Below are 13,140 nucleotides of genomic sequence, written 5' to 3' on the forward strand. Positions count from 1 at the left end.
AGTCTTAGAACATAGACAAGCACATTTTAAGAAAGAGTAGTGATACAAAGTGATATCAAAATGGTCAAATAGTGGCCAATTTATTGGTTTATCCAATGTATCAGTCTATAACTAATAAAAACGACAATGCAAGACAAGTGATGCAAAATGGCTGTTTTTTTATCTGCATATAAGCTAGAAATATCATGTTTATTAAAGAAAACAACACTCCCCCTAAAATGATGTTTGTAAAATTCAAAGCTAAAGTGACTCCAGCATCCCTTGGGAACTTAAAATCCTCTAGGAGTTTTGACAATAATTTATGTGCCTCTTAAAAGAGTTTTTAGGTCAGCATTATTCAGACACGCCACATTATGCGCAGATCCAGGTTTTCTCCCATCCACTGCTTGGGTAGCGATGGTCTCATGGGCTTTCCAACCTGCGACTCCATAGCAACAGAACAGACCGATTTCACTAGTGACACTTCTCAGGGCCGCCGGAGCCAGAACCCATTGTATCTTCCTTGATAAGTATCAGGAGACTTTTAAAAGACATGCCCGAACCCAACCACTGCAGCGTCCAGTGGCTTTATCAGTACGTTCAGCGAATGTTCCGGTTTCAAAATGTTTTCTGCTTTGTGTCCTGATGTTTTGATATGAAACTGTATCTCATGATGACAGTTTCTCTTCGGTTATCTTCAGAAACTGTATAGCAAAGGCTAAGTTAAGGAGATGTCAAGAGACAGGATATCCACCTCAGCTTTCAACATGACGTTCACTGACAAGCTCCGTTCAGCAAATTCTGCCTTTGCTGCTACCATACTGTACTTCAGCAACATGTCAAGATGTGATTTTCCTCACAGAGTCCTAATAAATACATCAGAGCGCTCTTTTCATTTCAGAAGCATTTAGGGGGGCTTTTGACCAACGTGCCATTCAAAACACAAAGCGGTTGATTGCTGTTGTGATTGTGCATAAAATATCTCAGTCAAATTGCCTCCAGAAAACTGTAATTAGGAGACAAACAACATTATCAGTATTGTAAGGCATCTTCAGCGTGCCGGTCAAGGATTTTTGCTTGTATAGCAAATAGGAGCTGCAGCTGTGAGGCTGTGGTGATCTATCCATTACAGGGATGGGGTTGGAAGCTCTCTGTTATCCTGTGTCCCACAGAGATAAGAAGCGGAGAGGAGGATTTTAGCAGACTGGATTTGCAGCCACACACTTTCCACTTCAGGCTTCTAAGCGATTTATGTACACAAGCAGGCCCAGTAGGTGATTCCAGGACTTAGTTTGTCTGATTCATAGCTGCAGTGTTGGGGAGTAACTAAATAAAAAGTAGAAGGCCTAGCTTGATTTTCAAATACCGGCTACTTTTTCCAACTAGCCAATGTGGAGGGAAATATCAAATGCACCTAAACAGTTCTTTCTCGCTTAGCCGACCAACTCACACTGTATTCAGCATTTGGAGGTGAAATTCATTCCAGTGAATCAGTTCATAAGCGCACCTCGTGTAGAGTTTGAAAGTCTGATTTATATACTGATCCTCTCTTTCGTGTAGCCAAGGGTTTGAAATCCAATTAATTCTACTGAATCGTTCTTCCTTAAGGCACTTTTTCTCATTTTGAAAGTCAAATTTAAAGGACAGAATCGGAGCATTCTAAACGGTCCGCATGTTGGGTTGAATGGTCTGATTCATTCTAGTGAATCGGTTCAGCGGTTCAGTGGCTTTTTACTGTGGGAACCTAGCCTGGGTTTCCCCATGCTGCCTTGAGCACAGCGCGATTTTATTCACGCTGCTAGGCAGTCTGGATACCATGGACCAGATTTTCCCCTCAGCTAGGGAACCAATCACAGAACGGGGAGGGAGCAGCAAGACGATGATGACATCTATGCGACACACCGAAGCAGTTTGTTTATATCTATGGCTCCAACATGACAGACGTAAAAATATATGCATATTTTTAGGAACACATCTACAAAAATATGCCTGTATTTCAATTTGATAAAATCATTTTAAATCCATATCAGCTTATTATTTACCACGCCCTCCCAGGATCTATAACGTTACCTAGGCGACTTTCACTTTTAAAAATTCATCACAACTGCGCGCGTGCGATCTGTTTGCAGTCGTCGAGATGGATGCTGAGGAGTTGAAGAAAAGAATAGCTAGTGGAGATTGTAAAGTTGTCGACAATACGTCATCAAAAATCAAGTCCAGTGTGTGGGAGAAATTTGGAGTTATCCGAAGAAAATATTGTGAAAGGCTTTGCTGCAAACATTTTCGTGTTGGATAGAACTTCATCCCTGAGGAAGCACGCAGAAACTGTGGTAACAAAGCAGTTCTATCGAACAGTATTTTTCATATTTAACACTGTTAAGTATGTGTGGTGTGCAGGGCGTGTTTGAACCCAGAATTGTCAGATGTAGGCTAGACGAAATTGCGTGGCAGATATAGTGTTGTAGCCGCGTCTGTTATTAGGCTACTCAGTTTTGTGGTAACGTTAGCCATGTTCTTCATGTACCGGCCTTTTGACAGCTTCGGCTGAAGTTGTCCTTGTGTTAATTGTCGTGTAATAACTTCTGTATGACCTGGCAATAAACATTTTTGTAAGTGTGTCTATAATGTGATAGTCTAAACTGATTTTATTTCGGGTGCGGGTCGGGTGTCGGTTCTATTTTAAGCGGGTCGGGTGCAGATTTTTATTAGTGCTGCTGTCGGAAAACTGGTCGGGTGCTGTTTTAAGCACTGCGGGTACGGGCGGGTGCGGATTTACAAAATCGGACCCGTGCAGGACTCTGGTGTACACAGACCCATCGTCGTCTTCTTCGTTGATTATCTGTCGCTCTACATACGTCATCTGGTATAATTGAAACGATTGGCTATGAGATACGTACAGGCGCATTTGATAGACATTTGTAGCGCCCAATAAACGGCTCTGGGCATTCGTAAACCACGCCTCAAATACGAGAAAATGCACATGTGGTCATAGATATCATATATAAAGGCTAGATGTCTCGTGCGCACTGCTGGCCAATGGAGGTCGACGTCCGCACATGGCGGCCATCTTGCCACAGTGTACTCGCTCACTACTTCAATGGTGCATGTACTTTTAAATAACCATAACTTGCTAATTTTTCTACCGATTTTCAAACGGTTTGGTTTGTTATAAACGTCAGAGATGTAGTTATGACACTGCATACATACACTGCATACATATGAAAAATTATAACATACATGTTCAATCATTCGGAATTATAGCCACGTTAATAACGTTTGTAAGAAACCAAACCGTTTGTAAATCCGTCTAGATTTCAGCGAGATAAGAGGATTTGTGTGCGTGCTGATCATTCACCTTAAAGGGATAGTTCACTTTGAAATTAATTTTTTATATGGTTTAGCTTACCTCAAGGGCATCCAAGATGTAGGTGTCTTTGTTTCCGCAGTAGTTTCAATTTTGATATTTTTAGGTCAAACCGTTCTTGTCTGTCAGTCATATAATGCATGTCGATGGTCACTGGCTCAAAACACAAGCACAGAGTCCAAATTAAAACAATTCCCCATCGTCCAAATGAAACAATTCCCCATCATAAGTACACATTGATGGCCTAAGACACGAAACGAGCGGTTTGTGTGAGAAAACGAACAGTATTTATATCGTTGTTATCTCTTGAAAACAGCACACGTCCAAATGATCTGACGGCGCTGGCGGGTATAGATGTGTATACACTAGATGTCGCCTTCGCTACTGCAGTTCATTGGAACGAAACCGTAGCCAAGGCGACATCTATGTATATATCTATACCCGCCCGCGCCATCAGATCATTTGGCTATCTACGAAGCCGTGGATTATCTCGCTTATACCTTGGTTATTTGCCAAATTAAAAATAAGTTAAAGCTGTAACTGATGTTTACAGTGTAATTTTTTAACAGACGTGTAAAAATGACGGTTATTTCTTAAGTTAAGGCTCGTCAGTTCTTGCACTCCGTCCGCTTTAAATAAAGTAGAGCCATCGGATTGCTTTTATTTGAATGAATTCACATTTATTTAAATTCATTATTAAAAGAGAGAGACAGAGAACTGAAGAAGGAACAGAGAGAGAGAGAGAGAGAGAGAGAGAGAGAGATGCGTGCGCGAGTTACCTGTGTGCGTCGATCTCTTCTTTAAAGTCTAGCAGCTACAGTCCCCTCATTGCTTAAGCATATAGCTAACTTAATGATTCTTTAATGGATTTATTACAATTATTTATGAATGACAGGCAACACTGATACAAATTAAACGATATTCAAAAAATCATCCATTTAGCCTACCTAAACGTTTTCATTTGCGTCTCTCACTCTGCTTGCAAGTGTATCTGTGTTACTATGGTTACCAATGTAGCGGATTAATTTCGAACTGTAATCAAACTGACTGGAACTACCTGTGCATTAAACGGTTTTACTGCACACCTTCCAGCCAATCAGAATCGAGTATTTAAACAGCCCATGGTATAACAGCTAATAAATTAGTTTTTATATCACCTGTACATTTGATCACACTATTTTATGTCAACGTAATGAATTAGCTGCAAGGATCGTGAAATGTAATGCTATATTAGCCTGTTATATGTGACTATTTGTCAAATGATTTGGTGGTAGAGTTCTCAACGGGTCGGGTCGGCCCGACAAACCCGACGGGACCCGCGGGTTCGGGCCGGGTTCGGGTCGAAAATATAATCAAATGACTCGGGTCGGGTCGGACCTCGGGCTTAATCTTTTCCAGTCAGTGAAAGAAAAAAAAAAACATTTATTAATCATCGCTGCTGTTCACCGTAAAGAAAGTCTGGCTGCTGCGTGCAAGCGCATCACGGAGAGGGGCGGGGGCAGACCTGACGCCGCTGCGTGCACGCCTTTAGCCTGGAGAAGAAGATGGAGTTGGTGAAAAGTAAACTTGCCTCAGGTGAAATCACCATCGCTACTACAGCCTATTTATATATTTAAAGTTTATTGTTTCAGTTGTTTATATTGTTAAAAGGCGTGAACATTAAAGGTTGATTTGAATTTCCGTCTGCTGGTCATGATAATACGTGTATGAGAAAAAAATAAAATTCCGACGCGGCGTTGGGCCGCGGGCCGGGTTCGGGCAGATAATTCATGTTGATGTGTCGGGTTACATCGGGTCCGGGCTTTAAAAGCCACGGGCCGGGTCGGGTCGGGTTGTTATTTTCAGGCCCGTTGAGAACTCTATTTGGTGGGGTTATGCTGCGCAGTTTACACGTTTAAAACAACCGTTCTAAAAGTACATTTGAACAAACCAACAGTATTTTTTAAGTAATGGCTAAATATTTTTGTGCAACACACTGTAATTTCACTGCCATAGACTTGGTAAAAAGCGTACAAAAAGCGACAGATCAAGGCCAAGTTTGTCGCAAAGCTCTCTCCATCCTGAAAACGCCACGCCGATATTTTGTATCCGTTTGTCCCAAAGCCTGCTTGCCTCAGTTGATCTACGTTTACGTTTTTTTCTTTCTGGATTGTCTGTACTCGCTAATCAATAATCGTGTACCATTATGACTGAACAGCGCCGTGCGACATATTGTATCATAGATATGTATACATAGATCCCTCATTAGCAGCTTACATAAAGCTGCCCATTGAAACGGCCGCTAATGAGGCATCTAGGTACAAGCGGAAACCGAGGATAGCGCTGATATTACGTCATTGATATGCGACAATGACAAGGGGACGAGCCATTATTTAAAAAAATTACAAATCCTTGGGAACTTTCAGGATAATGTAAGTACACAACTGCATGAAATATATCACAGTGTGCAAGTGTTTTTTTTTTATATTTTATTACAAAAATCTTACATATTGTACCTTTTTTTTTTTTTTTCTGCTCTGCTGCTTGGAGAGTAGGCTAGTTCCCCAACAATGAGCATCCATTTATTAAATTAATGCAGATAAGTGCATTTCATTAAGATCTGATGGCTTCATCATTATATTATATGCTCTTCAGATAAGGACTGTGGTGTAATTGACAATTCGTGGAGTGAAGGAATCATTAAATGGGACCTCTAAATTGGTTACATTTTCCCTAGAGAGTGAGCGGTTGAATGGATTGATGAATAAAAATATGAAAACCTATTTGAGAAACAATATACTGCCATTGTTTGTAGTCTACTGATATGGTGTTGGCCTAAAGCAGCGGCGGTCCTCCGGGGGCAATAATTGTCCCTCGTATTGACGTGCGGGTTCCACGATGAGCTCAGATTGAACGCAGGCAGCCCATGGGAGGGGTTAGATGACATGTTGTGATAGAACTGGGCCTTGCTTCTCATTTATTTTTCATCAGCTTCACCTCGCTTTTTTATAACACTGGTGTTCAGACTGTGATTTGTTCTGCTCGTCTTGCACCGGCGTATACGCGAGCCCTAGTCTTGCCCTATTTTACAGCTGTGCGGTGTTGCCGTTAAGTCACCAGGGGTAAGGCAAGCGGACACAGATCCAGGCCAGCCCGTCCCCCTTTCCCTCTCCCTCTCTATTCGCCTCTGTATGCCACTTTCCCCTCCCTGTCTATCCCTCTGTCTCACTCTATTGCTCCTTTGAGTCCCACAGCTCCGTTTCTTTCCGCTCTTCTCTGTGGTTTACTTGTTGGCCCAGATGAAACCCATACTTTAGTTACCCTTCTCCTTTCAGGTAGTTCACAGAAGCTTCACTTCTATTGCCCAGTCAAATGTGGCATCTAACGGCTATGGACATGAATGATTGCACACCGTGTGGTTTGTTGACGAGAGCTGTCCTATTTCTTTTCTAAGAGATTGGACTTAGGACCGTCGCCTGGCGGATGATAAAATGGCTGAGAAATCTCTTTGAAGGAGGGAATCAGCCATATTTGCAGACCAGCTTGTCCAACTCTGTAAAAAGGGGTTGTAAAGGAGCTATTTTTAATATCATAACCCTTTTGTTTAGCTGTTGTAACTTAATGTATTTAGGTTAATTCAGTGATGTTAAATAGTGTTTCGGACTTGAATAAAATCTATTTATTTACAATAACATTCAATAGTTTGGGTTGATAAGATTTTTTTATATATTTTTGAAAGAAGTCAAATAAATGCAACTTTTGTGAGCATAATATGATTAAATACAGTAAAAAAACGGTAATATTGTGAAATATTTTTACTATTTAAAATAACCATATTTTAAAATATAATTAATTCCTGTGATGCAAAGCTGAATTTTCAATTTTGTGTCACATGATCCTTCAGAAATCATTCTAATATGCTGATTTGATGCTCAAGAGACATTTCTTATTATTATCAATGTTAAAAACAGTTGTGCTGCTTCATATTTTTGTAAAAAAAAAAAAAAACAGCATTTATTTTAAGTAGTGATTTATCTCTTTTGATCAATTTAATGCATCCTTTCTGAATAAAAGTATGAATTTCTTTAAAAAAATAAAAAAAATAAAAAAGAATTCCCACTGACCCCAAACTTTTGAATGGTATATTATTTTAGCACTTTTTTAGGTTAGCATACAGATTTGAGCACAGGCTCTTTTTATCACCTAGCAATCATCTAGAACACCATAGCAACACCTTGGCAACCATGATCCTCCTAGCATTATGGTGGTGAGGTTTGCATGAGCAAGCACAACAGTTTTGTTATTGCTCTTTTTGTTTTATGAGGATGGGATTGGAGTTTTAGCTATATTGCAAAAACATAAACCCAAGAGCTTTTGATACAACATCCACAGCACTTTTTGATGAAAAATAAATTGGTTGTGAAATATTAATGTTTGTGCATTGGTTTAATTAAGGGTGCAGTATTAGATGCTTCTCAAATACAGTATATATGTTTATGGGAAGGTTGAGCTCTCGGAGAGCTGTCAGTTCCTGCTACTGTCCGTGTTTCTGAAACAGCAAGTTTGACTGCCCTCAGGCAGGCTTTTGGAATAGAGCAACCCTGTGTAAAATGATACAGTGACTACGCAGAAGTGAACCAACCTTCATATGAGATGTTTCTCAACAAATCTCAGGAAGAAAAATATTACTTCTGTTGTTTTTCAGGATATTAGGGTGAGCTTAATTCCTTCCAGAATCCTTCTTATGCTCCTTGATGAGCGTAGGATATTAAGTTACGTTTTAAGCCTCCTAACACATTATGACAGTCTAGACCAAACCAGCCATTTAAAAAAAAAAAAAAAGCTTAATGCATCACTTCCATTAACTATAACAATGCAAATGTGTTTAGTAGTAGTCGTGGCAACAGTGGCAGACATTCAGAGTGAATATTTTGGCAGTACTTTTAATAAATAATTGCCGTAATGAAAAAGCATCGGTGTGTGTTTTTGAAGTTAACAGGGAAAATAAACTTTAACTTATTAAATACAGTAAATTATGCTTCTAGGTCAGTATGTACTTTTTTTTTTCTGCTTCCTGAGAAGTGCTGCCATATATTAGCATCTTGTATAATCGAGTGTAATAAATAAATACCCAAAATAGTCAGAAAACACAAGTGACTCTGAACTAATAATGAATTCTGGAAATTAAATGTATGATTTTGTAACCTAATGTATAATTCTAACGCATCTGGGTATGTATATCATGTCCAAAATATGAAATCTAATGTATAATGTATGAATTATGATTGCGCAAGCTGCATTCGAAGCCATCATAAACACCTGTGACCACATATTCTTTATTAATGCACCAAGTTGCTACGTTTTATTTTCCAGCATATTAGTTAATATTTTATTTTAAGTAATTTCATATTATGATCATAATCATAGATTATTTTCCAATTTATACTCAAAAACAAAAAACAATTGATGTTTTTTTATCGCTGCTTTGTGGTTTGAAGTGGATTTTGGGAATTAGAATATAATAATTAATATGCATCAGCTTAAAGTGTGTGCTCATCTTTACATTATTAACTGTATCACTTATCATATTCATATTATGTTATGTTTTTTACAATTAGGCTATTTTCCAGTGTTTTATTTTTGTTTTGTTTTGCTTTTATCGCTGCCATTTTACAAAAAATAAAATAAAAAAATAGGCCAGTCAAGGTGATTTATGCAGTAATTTGGGGAATTAAAATGATATTAATTCAACATATATTGCTGATTGTATCTTCATGTAACCTCTGCAAGGTTATGTTACGCTTAGTGTTGCTTTGAACTTCTTACATAGCAAATAATATCTAATTAATTCAGCAAGATGAAAGCATGTACTGTGTAATTTATTTAAATGCCCACAACTGGATAATATTCACTTCACAGGAAACCAATATATCATCGAGCGCACAATAACACAACTGTGAAAGGACTTCAGTGGTGTCTGTGTGTTTATCTGCCAACACTGAAGTTGTGTTAAATCTGCTGGCAGCTTCTTAGCACTGAAGTGAATGTGGGTGCAATTTCCTCTCCACGCTGTAAGGTTTTAATTGGTGGTACCCTTCAAGCGATAGTCGACAAATGCTTCCTGCCTCTTGAATCCCGTCTTGGTGGCGGGCGATTGTAAAGGTCGAGCGAGAAAACCAACACTGACAGCCCTGATGAATGACAGGGCCTTCTGGGAGAGAGACACAACAACGCCTGCGCATTTAACGTATGAAACCGTTGGCTCAGTTTCGCTACGAGCATGGTCACACTCAAAGTAGCCTATAATGTTTGAACATTACTTCCACACAAGTGGATTGTTAGTTTCTAGGTTGTGTGACAACATCTCATAAAAGCTTATTTTTACACCGAAGCCCACTTAATCGAGGTGTTTTATTCAATAGCAGTTATTTGACCACCTATACACGGTAGTTTAGCGTTATAAAGATGCGCTAGCACGGAAAGGTCAGTTTGAATATTCTCGAACCCTTCACAGGGTAAAACGGAAAGGAAATGTGATGAGCGCTAATTAATCTTCAGCTGTCTCGCATCGTCTCGTTTACACATGCCGTGATCGTTTAGGCTTTAGCGGAGAGCCGTCAGTCAGATATTTCATCTGACCTCTTTGCTTTAGTTACTGTCTGAGCCTCTCTCTCTTTCTGCGTCTCTGTAATTGTCTGATATTGCTTGCCGTCCCCACATCCCCCAAACACCCAGACATTTTGTTTGCCATTCAAAAGTGTTGTTGTGATTTCAAACGCTTGTGTACACTTCAGAAATATGGCGTGTGCTAACCCAAGACGCAGAAAACAGCTCCATCTGTCCCTTTTGGAAACCTTTAATCCGATGTAATGACTAACAGCCAATAAAATATACAATAAGGGTCCAAATGTCTGTGAGCCCCATGATATGGGATTTAAAATGTAGCTACAAATAAACAAGAGGTTTAGGATGCAAGACTTCATAAATATATATTTTTTTTTTTTAGCGTAGAGTAAAAAATACGATATTATGCTTTGGAGTGTAGTGACGTAAAAGTAAAAGTTTCCCAAAATAAAAATACTCTGCTGTATAATAATCCTATATGCTAATCTTTACATAATAAATTAATGTTGATTGTATCTGTATGTAATCTTTGTATGCTACATTACGTTATAATGCTGCTTTGAACGACTTACAGACCCTTTCCAAAAAATGTGAATATCATGGAAACGTTTATTTATTTCCAGAATTCCATTCAAAACGTTAAAGTTCCATAGATTATAGATTCTGGGCCCACAACTTAAACGATTTCAAGTATTTAGATGTTTATTTGTACATAATTTGGGCTTCCAGCTCATAAAACCCACGAAAACAGGATTTCAAATTTTTTTAATATTACATGAAATCACACAGTGATACCATGGTCATTGAACCAGGTTTTGGTTCTTTTGGCAGTGTGGGCAGGTGCAAATCCTGCTGGAAAATGAAGTCAGCATCTCTATAAAGCTTGTCTGCTGAAGGAAGCATGAAGTGCTCTGAATATTCCTGGTAGACGGCTGCGTTGAGTGGACAGCACAGTGGACCAACACCAGCCGATGACCAACACAGACTGTGGAAACTTCACACTGGACTTCAAGCATCTTGGATTGTGCGCCTCTCCATTCTTCCTCCAGACTCTGGGACCTTGGTTTCCAAATGAGATGCAAAATTTGCTCTCATCAGAAAAGAGGACTTTGGTCCACTGTTTCATTAAATCCAGAGTCAACGCAGCCGTCTACCAGGACATTTTCAGAGCACTTCATGCTTCCTTCATTTTCCAGCAGGATTTGCACCTGCCCACACTGCCAAAAGAACCAAAACCTGGTTCAATGACCATGGTATCACTGTGTAATTACTGTGTGATTTCATGTAATATTCTAATTTTTTGAAATCCTGTTTTCGTGGGTTTTATGAGCTGGAAGCCCAAATTATGTACAAATAAACAACTTGAAATCGTTTAAGTTGTGGGCCCTGAATCTATAATCTATGGAAGTTTAACGTTTTGAATGGAATTATGGAAATAAACTTTTCCATGATATTCACATTTTTTGGAAAGGGTCTGTATATAATGAAATAATGAAAATAAACAAAGATTTAGCATTACTGTACATTTTAAATGAACCATGGCTGATTTGTTAATTCATCAGAAGTTTGTGATAATAAACAAGACTATTTTCATTTTCAGTGTCAGTTCAATTACCCCTGCAAGGTAGTGCAGAGCCAAAAGATGTAGAGAAGAAATATTAAAATGACGTGATATACAGTCTGACATTTCAGTGTACTTGCTGTACTCCTATAGTCATCCTCAGATGAACTATAAACACGCTCAGTCTTGGGAGATAGGGACTCTTCAGCAACATTTGGTGAACCCAGCGAATTCACAAAAGGCCACAGAGAGATAAACAAGTGTAGCGAAATGACCAGATAGCAATATAAAAATATTATGTATGGGAATAATAAGCACTCGAGTCAAAAGAAAACCTAAATTGCCCCTCTTTATTTTATTAATATGTTCCTGGTCTTACTGTGCTTATCGTGATTCATCGGTGCACATTATTTTAATTCAAAATAAAAACAAGTTTGTCTTGGCAATCTTTTGTCAAGTTATAATAACTTACTTATACGCCTCTGAAATTACTTCGTCTAGACTGGACAATCGGCTGATCCATCAAATGACCCTCTTCAGGGACCATTTTAAACACTTAAGAGTTGGCTATGTGGTTTATGATGTTATATTATAGGTTATTCATCATATTTTTATGTTATTTTATTTTATTTTTCACTTTATATTATTATCCAGAGTTTTATTTTCCAGTTTTTATTTTACTCTATTTTATTTTTCAACGTTTTATTTTTGGTTAAAATTTTATTTTATTTTCTAAATTATATTCCAGTTAATTCCAGTATTTAAATTTTATTTTTTTATTTAATTTAATTTAATTTAATTTTAATTTAATTTTTTTATTTAAATTTATTTATTTTTCAAGTTAAGTTCCAGTTAATTCCAGTATTTTATTTTCTAGTATTTTTTTTATTATTGTTTTCCCTGCCTTTTTATTAAGACAAATCAGTGATTTTTTTTTTTTTTGGTGTAATTTGGGAATTAGAATTATATTCATATGCTGAAGTTTAAGTGCATGCTAATCTTTAAATTACAGATCATTGTTGATTTTATCTGCATGTGATCTTTACAAGGTCATTTTAGAGAATATTCCTATGAAATACTTTTCATTTTCCAGCATATTGGGTATTTATTTATTCATTGGTAAATATTTTTGTGTAATTTAATTTAGTTAGTTTACTAAAGTTTTTAATTTATGCATTATGCACGCTATTGAATTCATTGTAAAATTTGCTCTCTCTCTCCACAGTGTTGATCATGCCGCGGAGCCCCATGTCTAGCGAGGAGGAAATGGCTCAGAGTTTCTCGGACTCGGTCAGTTCGGAATCAGACAGTTCCCGAGATGAGCCTCCCAGGCTGGATCGACCTATCAGTGGCCGACTGGACAACAGCCTGCGAGACACAACGCTCATCTGTGTAGTCATCCCTGACCTGCAGCAGTCTGTGCGTTCACACACACATACAAACACTCAGCTGTTGGGCCATGTGGACCTTTCAAAATTATATTATTATAGTAAATTGCTTCCCTCTAACAGTTTCAACCTTCTCTTTAGAGCTGTTTGGGTTTTAGTGGACTAAAAACGGAAAAGGATGCAACAAGGCAACAAGTTTTTTACCTATTTTACACTCGTAAAGTAGAAAATTACATTGCCATGCA

General features: G+C 38.2%; 1 protein-coding gene across 1 annotated transcript in view; it reads left to right on the forward strand.

Annotated features, from left to right (window-relative positions):
* The window catches only part of shank2b (SH3 and multiple ankyrin repeat domains 2b), a 102,368-nt gene that overhangs the window by 1,220 nt on the left and 88,008 nt on the right, over positions 1-13,140 (forward strand). Inside the window, exon 2 of the mRNA XM_084396607.1 lies at positions 12,733-12,926. Within this exon, the coding sequence (XP_084252733.1) occupies positions 12,741-12,926 (186 nt within the window). The 5' untranslated portion in view covers positions 12,733-12,740. The remainder of the gene's footprint in view (positions 1-12,732; positions 12,927-13,140) is intronic.

The sequence above is a fragment of the Rutilus rutilus genome (genome assembly GCF_951802725.1).
Source record: "Rutilus rutilus genome assembly, chromosome: 23".
NCBI classification, from domain to species: domain Eukaryota; kingdom Metazoa; phylum Chordata; class Actinopteri; order Cypriniformes; family Leuciscidae; genus Rutilus; species Rutilus rutilus.